The following is a 17,081-nucleotide window of genomic DNA, read 5'->3' on the forward strand; positions in this document are numbered from 1 at the left end:
AAAAAAAAAAAAAAAAAAAAGAAAGAAAGAAAGAAAAGAAAAAAAAAACAGTATTTTCTTTAATTTCCAGACTCCTTCTATTGAGTGGCTTCTTCTAGAATTACCTCAATACTTCTAAATGATATGTTTTCGCTGTTAAATCTTGCAACTCCATTTTACATTTTAATCACTTCTTGCTATGGATTTTTAAAAATGATTTAACTTTCTTTCCAACTAATGTAAACCAATATAAGCACTGCACATTCCCTTTCTCCTATTCTCCCAATAAAATTGTTACAGTTGTTGTTGTTGTTGTTGTTGTTGTTGTTGTTGTTGTTGTTTTTGGCAGAGTCTTACTCTGTAGCCCAGATTGGAGTACAGTGGTGTGATCTCACCTCACTGTAACCTCTGCCTCCTGGGTTCAAGTGGTTCTCCTGCCTCAGCCTCCTGAGTAGCTGGGATTACAGGCACCCACCCACCACACCTGGCTAAGTTTTGTAGTTTTAGTAGAGATGGGGTTTCACCATGTTGGTCAGGCTCGTCTTGAACTCCTGACCCCAGGTGATCCACCCAACTCAGCCTCCCAAAGTGTTGAGATTACAGGCGTGAGCCACCGTGCCCAGCCTACAGTTTTTTTTAAGTTAAACTAATAGTGTTCATATTGCTAAGGTTTCTTCAAAATATACATTAGTGTAATGTGATTAAATTTCCTTTCTCGAGAAACATTTTTCCTAGAACTGAAAATTGTTTTGTACTTACCTAATTTTCCATTTACTAATATTAGTTTCTTTACATTCTCTAATTTGAATCTCTTTCTTCTCAAAATATTCAAATGTATCCGATACCCATCAATTATTTTTATTTCTTGGTGATCTTTCACCCAGATCTCTACTTCATTCATACTGGTTGCTCTATAGGCTGTCACCCTAGGACTTTAAAAAATATTTTTCTTTATTGGTCTTCTTTTATAAGATCCAGTATATTCTTCTTTCTTAGTTTACTCTCTTATTTTGTTGATGCACATCTCTCAGTACCTTCATAAAAATGGATACAGAGGAAGTAAAACTTTTTGAGAGCTTATTTTGTTATTTTCTTTTTTAATTTGATTGATAGTTTGGGCATAACATTCTAGGTTGAAAATAATTTTCCCTCAGATTTCAAAAACACTGCTCCTTTTATTGACTGCATATAGAATTGCTGTTCAGAAGACTGATTCCATTCTGATTCCTATGTCTTTTTATGTGATTCCCCTCACCCTTTTTTTCTTTCTTTCTGGGAGCATTTAAAAAATTCCCCTGGTCTTCTGAAAATACCTTAATACTGGCTCTTTATTGATTAATCTGGTCATATGGCTATGCCCTGTTCGTGTTTATCTTTTTTCTTTTTTCTTTTTCTTCTTTTTCTTTTATCTTTTTTCTTTTTTTCTTTTTTAACACAGCCTGGTAACTGTGTTACCCAGGCTGGAGTGCAGTGGCTATTCATAGGCACAATCATAGCACCCTGCAGCCTCTAACTCAAGAGCTACTCCTGCCTCAGCCTTCCAAGTAGCTGTGACTACAGGCATATGCTAGACCCCTTGGCTGACGTTCAGACTATCAATTTTATTTCTGAGAAATTTTGGTTGGGCATGGTGACTCACACCTGCAATCCCAGTACTTTGAGAGGCTGAGGCAGGAGGACTATTTGAGGCCCCCAGTTTGAGACCACCCTGGGCAACATAGAGAGAATCTATCTCTATACAAAAACAATTTTTAAGAGGAATTTTCCTGGTATGTTTTACTCATAATTTCTCCCCTGAGCTTTCTGGATTCTCACTTCAAGAAAAATCTCAGTTAAATATTAGACCTCCTAGATTTACTCTATGAAACTCTAAGCCTTTTTTCCTTTCTTATTTTTTCTTTGCCTCTCATTCCATTTTTTGGACAATTTATTTAATCACTCCATCTTTCATATTTAAGTTTTTCTTTATGACTGACAAATACTTTTAAGAGTTGTTTTTGGTTCTCTGAATGTTTTTCATGGTATCCTGTCATAGATTTATAAATGTAATATTTTCTCTCATTTATAATTAATCTTTTCTTTAAAAATGCATTATGTAGTATTGTTATTATTATCCATTTTAAAAGTGAAAGTGAGTCTAAGGGGAGTTGAGAACTTGTCCAAGGTAATATAGCTAGTGAGGAGCACTTAAGTCATAATCTAGTCTTCATCTTATAATAGGAATACATACTTCACACAGTTACTATTTAGATTAAATGGATAAATGCATTATGAGACATTTAGAACAATGGGTAGCGTAGAGTAAATACTAAATAAGTATTAGCTTTTATTAGATTTTCTTTCTCTGGGAATATTAATCAGACATTTTGAAAGGCTTTCTTCTGTTTTCTATATTATTGTTCCTTCTTTTTTCTTGGTGGTAGTGATGGTGGTAGTTTTGGTCTTTCTATGTCATGTTAAAGGCATCTCCTCAAATGCCTTGGCTGTCTTCTCATATTTTAGAAGGATGATAATATCAAAATGTTGACAATCAACTCTGTGAGCAAACAGTACCTGTTGATGGCAGGGCTTCATTCTAATATAACCATGCTAGGATAAGGCAATTACCTTATGAGACACCAAATATTAATATGTGTCTTTACTTGGGGCTTTCATATTCTCCAGGTTAGAATTCTACAATATACACTGTGTGGGGATGAACTAGGGGTCAGGCATATACCTTGTGTCCTACAGTCTAAGAGTATTGCATGAAAAAGGACTAGAAGTCTAACCATGCAAAATGCAAAGGTTTGCTTACTCTCCCTATTTTCAATTTGACACCTCACAATTGTGCTCAGGCTGTGCCTAGATCCCCAAGACTAGAGAAAGTTCCATTAAATTTGTCCAGAGAATAAACTTTCTATTTTCTGGTTGTGAGTTACATTTCTGTCTATGTAGGGTGATGAGAAGAATAGAGAATTCAATTATCCCCTACACATACTTCCAACTGATAACTTTTTTTCCATCCTTAACTGACTTCAGTCTTCTTAAATATCTGGTTCCTCCAAATCTTGGCTTAAATGAGATTGTGTTTCTTGTGAGTATCTTCAATGAAGGAATTTTACTTTAGGGGCATTTTTTGGAACTGCTAAGTCAATTGTTCTTCCACCTGCTTTGCTTTCTGTATTAGAAAAATATGTGTGTTCACTTGTGTATTCTTAATCTTCATTAGTTCCCATTTTAATTACTTTTCTGTCATTTCAGTGTGTATTTTTTTTTAAAAAAAGAGAGGTTAATTGTGTATGGCCAATCCATCACTTTTCAACTTTTACCTTTCTGTACCAATTACTATTTAAATCATGTATCCAGCTTACATTTTTAAGAATATTAATTGAATTTAACATTTTAAAATCCAGACTTATTGGATTCTTCTTCCATCCATTCTTAGCACACGTTAAGACTTTCTATAGTGAACATCACTGATGAGCCCTTAGCATCTATTCCAAACAATCTCCCTCATTATGTACCAATGATTTACTTTGGCTAGGACTGAAACCATCCCAAGCTTAAGAGGTGGTCCCAGACAGGATTAAAACAAAGTAATGGCCAGAGATGGGTCTTTAGATTCTAGGCCTAAAATCTCCAAGTATGATTCTATACCTCTTGAAACAATGATTGCTTCAGTCACAGGCACATGATCTTACTTGGTCTAATCAGAGTGAAAGTTAGGTTTTTGTTCTATGTTTAGGGATAGACTCTTACTTTCTCTTACTTTTCCTGGGCTGAAAGAGAAAACAGATAGCTACAGTTGTGACTACAATAAATTTTGGGAACCTGGGGCAAGCCAGCTTTAGGAATTAGAGTCTACTTTAAATGAAACTAACTTGCTCTTGCTTGTGTACTTATCAATTTTTTGTAAATTATGAAAAACTGAAACTAAATGATAGGTTTACATAATATGTTCCACCCCAATCTCTTGCTTCATTTTCTACCTGTTCACAATTCATTGCTATTAAGGAAATCTATGGAAATGCCTTTTTATGCTGTCATAATGACCTAAATTTGCCTCATCACATGGTTAATGCAGTTTCATAACTTCAGAAAGGACTTTTGAGATCACCTTCCCTTTCCCTTACCATGTAAGGAAAGCCAAGTAGTAATAGAGTTTCATTCAGCTCAACAATTAGTTATACCCTGCTTGTTTCAGGCTTACAATTGTCTCAGAAATACTACGAATTCCTGGGGACCAGGGATCACATCTTGTATCTGTATTCACCACAATCGAGCACATTTGGTTGTGAGGAGAGTGGGGAAAGACACTGAATAAATGCTTTAAAACAAATACAAACATCATCACAAACTATAAAGAATATAAAACGATTATTAAGGAAGATATAATATATTTTTAATTACTTAAACAGAAGGAATTATTTAAATGCAATATTTGCTTCTGGAGGACATTTACGTAAATAAAATTTAGGTAGTGTTCATCATACTGTGAAAATCTGTGGAGTCGCGTGGTGGCGCTGCAGGATAATACCAAGAAAAAAATTACCCTGGAGGATGTTGTAGACGCTGTTATCCAGTGCACGGAGAGAACTGGGAAGACAGAAAGAACAATCCTTTAAGGGACAACCTAGAAGCCATTCAACAAGGTTAAAATCTTTAGGCTTCCGATGATTTGGTAGACAGATCAGAGGCACGTTTCCCACAACTGCGAAGTGGTGCTGAGGCAATTCTGCAAGATTTTGGAGTTTTGGAAAAGAAGCTATGGAAAACGGAGGGGCAGGCATTCTGCAGATAAGGCAAGTCCTGCTTTTCTTTGTTTTGCTGGGAATGTCTCAGGCGGTCTCTGAAACTGGGAGTTTTTTGGTGATGGAGGAATTGCAGAGTGGGAGCTTTGTAGGAAATTTGGTAAAGACCCTGGGACTGGAGGTGAGTGAGCTGTCTTCACGGAGGGCTCAGGTGGTTTCTAATGATAACAAAGAGTGTTTGCAGCTGGACACAAACACTGGGGATTTGCTCCTGAGCGAAATGCTAGACAGGGAGGAGCTCTGTGGCTCCAATGAGCCTTGTGTGCTGTATTTCCAAGTGTTAATGAAAAACCCCACGGAGTTTTTACAAATTGAACTCCAGGTCAGGGATATAAATGATCACTCTCCCATCTTCTTGGAGAAAGAAATGCTCTTAGAAATCCCAGAGAACAGTCCTCTTGGTACTGTGTTCTTGCTTGAAAGTGCGAAGGATTTAGATGTAGGAATCAATGCTGTAAAAAGCTACACAATAAATCCGAACTCTTATTTCCACATTAAAATAAGAGTCAATCCAGATAATAGGAAATACCCTGAGTTAGTTCTGGACAAGGCGCTGGATTATGAAGAGTGCCCGGAGCTCAGTTTCATCCTCACTGCTCTGGATGGTGGGTCCCCTCCCAGGTCCGGAACTGCCTTAGTCAGGGTGGTGGTTGTAGATATTAATGACAACTTCCCTGAGTTTGAGCAGGCTTTTTATGAGGTGAAGATTCCGGAGAATAGCACCCTTGGCTCGCTGGTTGTGACAGTCTTGGCTTGGGATTTAGACTCTGGAACAAACAGTGAACTATCCTATACCTTTTCCCATGCCTCAGAAGATATTCGCAAGACGTTTGAAATTAATCAAAAGTCTGGAGACATTACTTTAACAGCACCTTTGGATTTTGAAACGATTGAATCATACTCAATAATCATTCAAGCCACAGATGGGGGAGGACTGTTTGGAAAATCTACAGTCAGAATTCAGGTGATGGATGTAAATGACAATGCTCCTGAAATCACTGTGTCATCAATTACCAGTCCAATCCCAGAAAGCACACCAGAGACCGTGGTTATGGTTTTCAGGATACGAGACAGAGACTCTGGGGACAACGGAAAGATAGTTTGTTCTGTCCCGGAAGACCTCCCATTCGTGCTAAAATCTTCCGTAAATAATTACTACACTTTGGAAACAGAGAGACCACTGGACAGAGAGAGCAGAGCCGAGTACAACATTACCATCACCGTCACCGACTTGGGGACACCCAGGCTGAAAACCGAGTACAACATAACCGTGCTGGTCTCCGACGTCAATGACAACGCCCCCGCCTTCACCCAAACCTCCTACACCCTGTTCGTCCGCGAGAACAACAGCCCCGCCCTGCACATCGGCAGCGTCAGCGCCACAGACAGAGACTCAGGCACCAACGCCCAGGTCACCTACTCGCTGCTGCCGCCCCAGGACCCGCACCTGCCCCTCGCCTCCCTGGTCTCCATCAACACAGACAACGGCCACCTGTTCGCCCTCCGGTCGCTGGACTACGAGGCCCTGCAGGCCTTCGAGTTCCGCGTGGGCGCCACAGACCGCGGCTCCCCGGCGCTGAGCAGCGAGGCGCTGGTGCGCGTGCTGGTGCTAGACGCAAACGACAACTCGCCCTTCGTGCTGTACCCGCTGCAGAACAGCTCCGCGCCCTGCACAGAGCTGGTGCCCCGGGCGGCCGAGCCCGGCTACCTGGTGACCAAGGTGGTGGCAGTGGACGGCGACTCGGGCCAGAACGCCTGGCTGTCGTACCAGCTGCTCAAGGCCACGGAGCCCGGGCTGTTCGGCGTGTGGGCGCACAATGGCGAGGTGCGCACCTCCAGGCTGCTGAGCGAGCGCGACGCGGCCAAGCACAGGCTGGTGGTGCTAGTCAAGGACAATGGCGAGCCTCCGCGCTCGGCCACCACCACGCTGCACTTGCTCCTGGTGGACGGCTTCTCCCAGCCCTACCTGCCTCTCCCAGAGGCGGCCCCGGCCCAGGCCCAGGCCGACTCGCTCACCATCCACCTGGTGGTGGCGTTGGCCTCGGTGTCGTCGCTGTTCCTCTTGTCGGTGCTCCTGTTCGTGGCGGTGCGGCTGTGCAGGAGGAGCAGGGCGGCCTCTGTGGGTCGCTGCTCGGTGCCCGAGGGCCCCTTTCCAGGACATCTGGTGGACGTGAGCGGCACCGGGACCCTGTCCCAGAGCTACCAGTATGAGGTGTGTGTGACTGGAGGCTCCGGGACAAATGAGTTCAAATTTCTGAAACCAATTATCCCCAACTTCCTACTCCACAGCACACGTAGGGAAGTTGAAGAAAACCCCCCATTTCAGAATAATTTGGTTTTCTGATAAAGAATGAAAAATAAATCCTGTGTTTATGAATACATTTATAATTAGGAATTTATTGTGAGGTGCCCGTAAAGTAGTATTTTTGGTCACTTCAAATATGTACTCTTTAAGTCAAGAAATTTCTTTACATAGGAAAGGATCCAGATTTAGTATCAAGAACCCTTCACAAAGCATGAAATGTATATGTGTAATGTTTTATGTCAAACAATTATGCTTAATATAAAGTCTATTAAATCGTAAGTCTTGTTTGAGATATTTTAAATTGCTTTCCATTGTTTTCAATATTTACCATGACTTTCGTTTTCTGAGTTGATTAGAATGCTGTTGGAGTATACTACCTTAGTTTCAGAAGCATAGATTGTAATGTACCTTTTTAGACCTTATTTTTTTAAAACACTCGTTTTATGGATCATACACTATTTTCACACTTTTAATCTCAGAAGAAACATATGTGGCATGGTATTTTAGGAATGACCAAATAGATGGTCTCAGAGACTCAGTAAGATCACCAAGGTCCACTAACTAATAAGTGACAAAACTGAGCATCCATCCTTGATCTGTCTGACTGAGTCAGTGGCTTTGCTCCAATTCCATACTGTTTTCTGTCATTAGATATCACCTGGCAAGTTTCTGCCTAACTAAAGAGAAGAAATGTTTTTATCACATTCATACTACTGTTCAATCTTTATTTAGAAATAATCTTTATCTATGATTTCATTTTCTCATAAACCAATAATCTTGCTTTTCTGGGTAAATTTTCAGCTATTATTACTAATGCTGTGATCTGTCTAAATCTCAAGTAAAAAACAAAATTGAAAGAGCAACCTGTGCCTTCTCATTGTGTCCTGAACATATAACTTCCATTTCACCGAAAAGATTAGGAATAGTACATAATTTTGATTGCATTATTAGTTAATTATTTTCTTCACATTGTTGTATATTTTCAGAGTCACCCATACTTACATTTGTAATACATTTTCCTGATTTGAGAATTTGTTTTTAACAGTTTTCTATTACCTGTACGGCACTGCTGAATCAGGAAAACTTAAGAAAAAGAATAGTTTTAAATGTGTAATATCAAAGAGAAATATAGATGATCATTAAGTTTTTAGAAATTCTAGGGAGTTAAGGAGAAGCATTATTTGTTTAAAAATATGTAACTGATTCTTATTTTTAAAATAGGTAATTTTGGCATAGTTGTGTTCTGAATATATTATAAACTAGTGCTGGTAACTCTAAGAAAGCTAGTATTACTGCATATCACTGGTGGGATGGAACCTAAGGACAAAAAACTCACAGTAGTAAAATCTAAAATTGCTTTCATGATCTCAGGGTAAAATTATCCAATTTCTCTGACAAATAAATGGCATTAGAAATAAGAGGAGTGAAGTTTACACAAAGAAAAATCTCAAGAGGTCTAGCAATCAAATACAATGTGTGGATCTTGTTTGGATCTTGATTGAAACAACAGCAATGACTTTGAAAAACTTGGAAAAGTTTGAATATAGATGGGTATTAAATAATATTAACTTAATTTTTAGGTATGATAATGGCATTGTACTTAAGGGTATTTTTAGAGTCATTTAAAGTCATGATGCATTTAAAGAAATATATAATGACGTATTTGTGGGTGAAAATTCAGTTTGTCTGGGATGTGAAAATGTTGAAGGGACAGAGTCAAGAATTATGGGAAAACATTGATAATTGTTGAAGCTAGTACTGAGTCCTTGGAGGTTCATTACACTCCTCTCTTCTATGAGATTTGAAAAATTTCAAAATAATTTCTTTTAATTGATGCTGTTGGAAGTGCAGGTAACAAAAAAGGACATCCTTCCCAGAAACAAAATCACCACTGCTGTTACACATATTGTCTCTGTTTAGACAAACTCTCCAGCTTTTCCTTGTTCATTTCCCTTCATTATTGGACATAACTTCTCTACCTGAGATAGTCATGCTCCTGTATTCTTCTACCATTTGAATTTTGAGGTGTTTTTCTAGTTATAGTAATGGATTTATGCTAGACTTATGATGGATTTATGCCACCAAGATTCAGCTACTTGATGGCATCAAATTGCTTTATACTTGGTATATAGTTTATTTTTAAGGTTAATCTCTCTTTGCATCAGATTCCTCATGTGTAAGATGGGGAATTCACAACAGCCCTATGTGGTAGGTGCTATTATTATCCTCATTTCACAGACGAGCAAACTAAAGCAGAGAGGTTAAATAATTTGTTCGAGGTTCACAGCTACTAATTATTCCTATGGTTTATGGAAATAAAAGTGTAAACATCTAAAAGTTAACTATGTTAACTACAATTATATTTGAAATTTTCTGCATATATTCTTTTTGTCAAGCTAGACTGTTACCTAAATATTTCCTTTTTGCCCAAAACTCAGTTAGCATTGTTGAAAGACTAATGTAATTTCTCCTTCGGGCAGTTCTCTGCTCAGTAAGGTCCGGCGATATTAACGGTGGTGTTGTAACCTTACATAGTCCCAGGGTACATACAGGCAGAGTTGGGAATATTACATCTATTATCATCTCACAAAATGTAACATTCTGTAAGGACGCGTGGTGGCGCTGCAGGATAAGAAGGTACAAACCAGAATCGCAGCTGCAGCTCCATTAACCGGCAAAAGCAGCAGAACCTGGAAGCCCACGGGAAGCTTGGATGCCAAAGAGAAGACGGCAGGGTCCTCTGAAGAGGACTATTCTCTGCAATATTTCTGAGGTATCTGTGGAATAACCACAGCCTCTGATACTGGGGACTTTACAGTCCCACAGAACCGTCCTCCCAGGAAGCTGAACCCACCAAGAACAATGGAGGCCAGCGGGAAGCTCATTTGCAGACAAAGGCAAGTCCTTTTTCACTTTCTCCTTTTGGGCTTCTTTCTGGCGGGCGCGGCGGAACCTAGACGCTATTCTGTGGTGGAGGAAACAGAGGGCAGCTCCTTTGTCACCAATTTAGCAAAGGACTTGGGTCTGGAGCAGAGGGAATTCTCCAGGCGGGGGGTTAGGGTTGTTTCCAGAGGGAACAAACTACATTTGCAGCTCAATCAGGAGACCGGGGATTTGTTGCTCAATGAGAAATTGGACCGTGAGGATCTGTGTGGTCACACAGAGCCCTGTGCGCTACATTTCCAAGTGTTGCTAGAGAGTCCCTTCGAGTTTTTTCAAGCTGAACTACAGGTAATAGACATAAACGACCACTCTCCAGTATTTCTGGACAAAGAAATGTTGGTGAAAGTGTCAGAGAGCAGTCCTCCTGGGACTACGTTTCCTCTGAAGAATGCTGAAGACTTAGATGTAGGCCAAAACAATATTGAGAACTATATCATCAGCCCCAACTCCTATTTTCGGGTCCTCACCCGCAAACGCAGTGATGGCAGGAAATATCCAGAGCTGGTGCTGGACAAAGCGCTGGACCGAGAGGCAGAAGCGGAACTCAGGTTAACACTCACAGCACTGGATGGTGGCTCTCCGCCCAGATCTGGCACTGCTCAGGTCTACATTGAAGTCCTGGATGTCAACGATAATGCCCCTGAATTTGAGCAGCCTTTCTATAGGGTGCAGATCTCTGAGGACAGTCCAATAGGCTTCCTGGTTGTCAAGGTCTCTGCCACGGATGTAGACACAGGAGTCAACGGAGAGATTTCCTATTCACTTTTCCAAGCTTCAGATGAGATAAGCAAAACTTTCAAGGTCGATTCCTTGACAGGAGAAATTGAACTAAAAAAACAACTCGATTTCGAAAAACTTCAGTCCTATGAAGTCAATATTGAGGCAAGAGACGCTGGAACCTTTTCTGGAAAATGCACCGTTCTGATTCAAGTGATGGATGTGAATGACCATGCCCCAGAAGTTACCATGTCTGCATTTACCAGCCCAATACCTGAGAACGCGCCTGAAACTGTGGTTGCACTTTTCAGTGTTTCAGATCTTGATTCAGGAGAAAATGGGGAAATAACTTGCTCCATTCAGGAGCATCTACCCTTCCTCCTGAAATCCGCGGAAAACTTTTATACCCTACTAACGGAGAGACCACTAGACAGAGAAAGCAGAGGGGAATACAACATCACTATCACAGTCACTGACTTGGGGACCCCTATGCTGAAAACACAGCTCAATATAACCGTGCTGGTCGCCGATGTCAATGACAACGCCCCCGCCTTCACCCAAACCTCCTATACCCTGTTCGTCCGCGAGAACAACAGCCCCGCCCTGCACATCGGCAGCGTCAGCGCCACAGACAGAGACTCAGGCACCAACGCCCAGGTCACCTACTCACTGCTGCCGCCCCAGGACCCGCACCTGTCCCTCACCTCCTTGGTCTCCATCAACGCGGACAACGGCCACCTGTTCGCCCTCAGGTCTCTGGACTACGAGGCCCTGCAGGGGTTCGAGTTCCGCGTGGGCGCTTCAGACCGCGGCTCCCCGGCGCTGAGCAGCGAGGCACTGGTGCGCGTGCTGGTGCTGGACGCCAACGACAACTCGCCTTTCGTGCTGTACCCGCCGCAGAACGGCTCTGCGCCATGTACCGAGCTGGTGCCCCGGGCGGCCGAGCCCGGCTACCTGGTGACCAAGGTGGTGGCAGTGGACGGCGACTCGGGCCAGAACGCCTGGCTGTCGTACCAGTTGCTCAAGGCCACGGAGCTCGGGCTGTTCGGTGTGTGGGCGCACAATGGCGAGGTGCGCACCGCCAGGCTGCTGAGCGAGCGCGACGCGGCCAAGCACAGGCTGGTGGTGCTAGTCAAGGACAATGGCGAGCCTCCGCGCTCGGCCACCGCCACGCTGCACGTGCTGCTGGTGGACGGCTTCTCCCAGCCCTACCTGCCTCTCCCAGGGGCGGCCCCGGCCCAAGCCCAGGCCGACTCGCTCACCATCTACCTGGTGGTGGCGTTGGCCTAGGTGTCGTCGCTGTTCCTCTTGTCGGTGCTCCTGTTCGTGGCGGTGCGGCTGTGCAGGAGGAGCAGGGCTGCCTCGGTGGGTCGCTGCTCGGTGCCCAAGGGCCCCTTTCCAGGGCATCTGGTGGACGTGAGCGGCACCGGGACCTTATCCCAGAGTTACCAGTATGAGGTGTGTCTGGCAGGAGGCTCAGGCACAAATGAGTTCAAGTTCCTGAAGCCAATTATCCCCGACTTCCCTCCCCAGTGCCCTGGGAAAGAAATACAGGGAAATGCTACCTTCTCCAATGACTTTGGGTTCAATATTCAGTGACCATAGTCGACTTTTATATTCCATAGGTATTTTACTTTATGGCATTTCTATGCCAATGTTTATTTCCCCCAATTTGTGTGTATTTAAAACTGTACTGATTTACTCTTGATTTTTCTCATGTTCTTTCTCCCTTTGCTATTAAGTGAACATTCACTTTTATTCCCGGTTCTTAAAAGATGGCAATTCATTCTTTAACCTAGATGGTCTTAAATTGTAATTAATTTGCCTCCCTAAAGAGCAATACCAAATCACATTTTTTTTCATGCCCCTATCTTTAGTTGAACTTCACCCACTGTTATGCTTATGGTAAAATTAAATAGAGCAATTTGGAAGGGATTCACATTTTCCAGCATTTCTTCATTTCTCTTTTTTTCAGCCTTAAAATAATGATTGGTATTCAGATATATAATTTTTCTTTTTTTAAAATCCAGTGCATTTTTAGTTAACCTTTAACTATGCTTTTTGCTTTCAAAAATAAACCAGGAAACCTATATTCTATGATACAACTGTAAGTGTTATCACTTGATTCGAAAGGGTCAGAAGACCAGTTTCTCAGTATCCTTTCCTCATTCATCCTGGAGAGGATTGTGCAGGCATGTTAATATTGTGGCCACTCACAGAATCTGGGAATATGAAGTTATAATTTTTAAATTAATGTACCAAAGCTTTAATGCAATCTAGTCAAATGCAGATGCGTGTGTCCAAATAATAATTCGCATAGCATAAATTGGAGTTGTGTGCTAATGTGTAAATTTTTTTGCCTGTAATATCATAGAATTTAATGTTTATACACCAGAAACTACTTTTCAGACTCTTTTCTACTGCAACCAATAGTTAACATTATATTTTACATATTTTGAAACACACAAAATAGAAAGAAATGCTTGTGAACAATGCTTAGTCTTTTTATGATATAATTGGAAATTACCTATATATTTCATTCTATTCAATTTTCAGATGTGGTCATGATCCACTAAGTTTATTTAATGGTATACTAATGGGTAGTAACCCAAAGTTTGAAAACCACTTTTCTCAGACATATAGAAGTATACCAGATGTTGAACATTGATAGTATCAAAAGAGTCCTTTAGGGTTCTAATTAAAAAAAAAAAAAATTCAAACCATTGTAGAGGAGTAGTGTTGTCTCATGTTAAACCACTCTACCCTTTAAGGATCTGACACACTGTGCAAGAAAAAGACTTCAAGGTTGGAGGAGGAGATTTTCCATGACTTTTATCAACAAATCTAAAGTCTATGTTGTAGGAGAAAAATGTAGGATAACAAAATGAGTAAAAGTATAGAGGCAAAAAAAAGTGTGTGTATGAAAGAGACAGAGCAAGCATGGGAAAGAGGAAATTCATGGGGATGAGTAAAATGACTACTTTCAGTGCCACAGACTAGACTCAATTGCTTCTCTTATTTTATTTTTTGAGACAGGGTCCTGTTCTGTCACGCACACTGGAGTGCAGCGGTGCGATCTCCACTCACTGCAACCTCCACCTCCCGGGCTCAAGCAATCCTCCCACCTCAGCCTCCCTAGTACCCAGGACTATAGGCGCAGGCCACCACACCCACTAATTTTTGCATTTTTAGTGGAGACAAGGTTTCATCATATTGCCCAGACTGGTCTCCAACTCCTAAGCTCAAGCAATCTGCCTGCCTCAGCCTCCCAAAATGCTGTGATTGCAGGTGTGAGCACCTGGCCTCAACTGCTTCTTGAAAATATTTTAAAATTTTATCTTAACATTGTAGAGGGACTGGGTATTAGTCAGTTGATAATGCCAAGGAGAGTAATCTCTTTTTATGGCATATCTAAGACAACCTAGTGTTTATACTTCTTGCTAAGATTTCACTACCAGTTCTGTTGAACTGTGTTGACTGAGTAATTATTCTTTTCTTTTTTCTGTTTTCTTTCTTTGTTTATTTTTTAGAGACAGGGTCTCAGTCACCTAGGCTGGAGTGCAGGGGTGCAATCATGGCTCACTGAATCCTTGAGCTCCTGGGCTCAAGCAATCCTCCTGCTGCAGCCTCCCAAGTAGCTGGGACCACAGGCACATGCCACCACCCCCAGATTTTTAAAAAGATTTTCGTAGAGATGGGTTCTCATTATGTTGCCCAGGCTGGTCTTGAACTCCTGGCCTCCAAAGGTGGGATTTATTCTAGCAGCTTCCCTGTGATCTTCTCACATCTACTGGTGGAGGGGGAAAGAATAGTTCGAACAGCTCAGACAGAAAATCTAGCAGGTGCAACAGTGGAGAAAAGGGCCAAGTACTTGTCCTATTACTTCCAGTTTTTCTAGATAGATGAGCAGCAGGACTCCTCTCTTTATAAAAAGAACTATGAGTTTCCTGGCTCTAATGAAGAGTGACCAGGCATTCAGGAACTTAAATGCCAAGATACATATAACCAACGAATTCTCCTAGAATGTATTGCTAAAAACAAATTTTGCTCTTATAGTTCAAAGACCTCATTTATAGTTATACTTAAAACAGTGCATAGGAATCAAGCTGTATCAGCCAATTTTGTATGAAAGAACTATAGGTTGTAAGTAACTTAGAACATAATTTTATATCTAGAGGGGGTTAAAGGACACAGAAAATAGAGACACAAGAGATGGTCCAGCCTTACAGAATGGAGTCTCTTGAAAACACTTACACACACACACACACACAAACAAATAACAGGGGTTTTTTTTGTTTTTTTGTTTTTTTGTTTTTGTTTTTGTTTTGTTTTGTTTTGTTTTTTGTGGTTTTTTTTTGGAAATAGGCAAAAGTATGGGGGAAAAGGGACATAGGACATTTTATCTTACAAACACATTGTTCTCTTTATCTTTCTATTTCAATTTCTGCCAACACTCCTGGGCCCACTGATTAATCTAACAACTTGACCTCTCAGTCCCTAAGTCTTTACCTCTACTCCTGTTATTCAGTCATTAACGCCTTGGCTACATATTGTACTTTTCCCCACCAAGAAACTGTCATATGATATAATAATTTCAGCTATCTCCCTGTGAGAGCACAATTGTCTATGCCTATAACCTTCTCATTCTGCTGTTCCTATCATGTCTTGTCTTTAACCTTATCAGGAGCTCCATTCCATGATGCTGATACTACCTATCAAATGCTCCTGTTTTAATTTCCTTCCTAACCAGTCGATTTCCTGGCTTACCGTTCACAGTTACTCTCATGCCCATATTCTCAATTCCCTTGTTCAATTTTCCTTCACTCAAACCACCTGATGAAACTCCAGCCCAGATGAATATAGTCCTCCTCCTCTCTTACACATGGGGTGCTGCACTCTATAAGACCAAACTTACAAAATTAGCAATACCGCTGCCACTATAAATGTATAATATTCAAACCTAATTGGGCTTCTGAGACCAAAAACTCCTTTTATAATTTTTCTAACGAGCTTTATTTTCTATTCTCCACAACAACTATTTTAAACCTACTTATCTTACTTTAAACTTCTTACCCTACCACTTGCATACCCTGTTTTATCAGATGAACTTGCCTAATACCTTATTGAGAAAATAGAATCCATCAGCTAGAAATTCATTTTCCTGTCCCCTACTCCACAGCTTTAACAGCATCTGTATCTATATTTTTCACCTGCTGAGGTCCCTCCCACTGGTCTAAATCCAATCCCTTCACACATTGCCTGGATCCCATCTTTAACAACTTTTCTAGGGGACCTGCATTATCCCTTCTGTATCTTAATTTTCTCCTTCCCTACTGAACATTACACATTGGCATTTTAAGTATATTCAAGTTTCTCTAGTCTTTAAAATATCCTCTGAGTGAATTCTTCTCCAGATACCAATGTATTTCTTATTCCTTTTACAACCTTTTCATTCTTTACAAATTTCTTGAGAGCCTGGCTGCAGTGAGCCAGTGAGCCTGGGTGACAGATAGAGACCCTGTCTCAAAAAAAATTGTCGAAAGAGTGGTCTACTTCATTTTTGCTTCCTCATCCCTCTCACTTTGCACCAAAGTACAATCTAATTTTCATCACAACCATTCTACTGAAACTGCTGTTGCAAAGGTTATCAAAGATTTCCATATAAGTTAAGTAAGATTATACTGTGGAACCAACGTGATGCAATGAAACAGTGGCTTGTAAACATGTCACTCTTTTTCACATGACAGTACCAATGTAAAAATTATTAGGTAGGTAAGGCAGCTTTGATCCTCACAGTCCTTGTGAAATGAAATTTTCTTTCAAGTAATTTCTTCAACATTCCCTATGGCAATACAATCTCCATGGGTGTAGCTGGGTCACTGCCACATCTGGGTCACTGCCACATCTGGGTTCTAGCTCGCTTGGAAGAAAGAGGCATATTCAGATGACTTTTGTTCTATAACTGGAAGAGGCAGACAGAAATTCTCACAATCCATCTGTGAGAACTTAATTCACTTGGCCACACTCAAATACAGGGGAGGCTGGGATGCACAATCTACCTTCGTGGCCACATACCTGGGTACAGTTCTATTACTATAGAAGCAAGGGAAAACAGATTTTGTCAGACATCTATCAGAATCCTCCACAATGACCATCTTTTTAAGTCCAATGGATAATTGTCATGCTTATTTTTCTTGACTTTTCTGAAGCATTTGCAGCTATCGATCTTCCTCGTCTCCTTAAAATGCTATTTGCTTTTGATTTCATGATTTTGAACTCTGAGCCTTCTTTATCTTTTCAGATATGCTTCTTGCCCTGTCTCCTCTAAATGAAGATGTTTCTTA

General features: G+C 41.0%; 2 protein-coding genes across 4 annotated transcripts; both read left to right on the forward strand.

The window, feature by feature from the left end:
* The first annotated feature begins 4,171 nt into the window (after window positions 1-4,171).
* On the forward strand, window positions 4,172-7,940 carry PCDHB12 (protocadherin beta 12). Of its 3 annotated transcripts, none has more exons than XM_025388909.1 (2): window positions 4,172-4,893; window positions 5,642-7,445. In XM_025388909.1, exon 2 carries the CDS (start codon window positions 5,740-5,742, stop codon window positions 7,114-7,116), a length of 1,377 nt encoding a protein of 458 aa, XP_025244694.1. In that variant the 5' UTR covers window positions 4,172-4,893; window positions 5,642-5,739; the 3' UTR covers window positions 7,117-7,445. The 3 variants fall into 3 exon arrangements, with proteins under 3 accessions (XP_025244694.1, XP_025244695.1, XP_025244693.1); XM_025388910.1 differs by having other exon boundaries at window positions 4,172-4,763; XM_025388908.1 differs by having other exon boundaries at window positions 4,172-7,940.
* Window positions 7,941-9,811: 1,871 nt separating this feature from the next.
* Window positions 9,812-12,834, forward strand: PCDHB13 (protocadherin beta 13). The gene is given in 1 exon segment (XM_025388070.1): window positions 9,812-12,834. A coding segment is annotated over 1 exon segment (2,397 nt). The 5' UTR covers window positions 9,812-9,939; the 3' UTR covers window positions 12,337-12,834.
* Window positions 12,835-17,081: the final 4,247 nt, after the last annotated feature.

Source organism: Theropithecus gelada, chromosome 6 (assembly GCF_003255815.1).
Source record: "Theropithecus gelada isolate Dixy chromosome 6, Tgel_1.0, whole genome shotgun sequence".
Lineage (NCBI taxonomy): Eukaryota > Metazoa > Chordata > Mammalia > Primates > Cercopithecidae > Theropithecus > Theropithecus gelada.

Excerpts from the sequence above, each read along its gene's own strand:
- PCDHB12 (XM_025388908.1), top strand. The coding sequence starts at position 4,729 with ATGGAAAACGGAGGGGCAGGCATTCTGCAGATAAGGCAAGTCCTGCTT.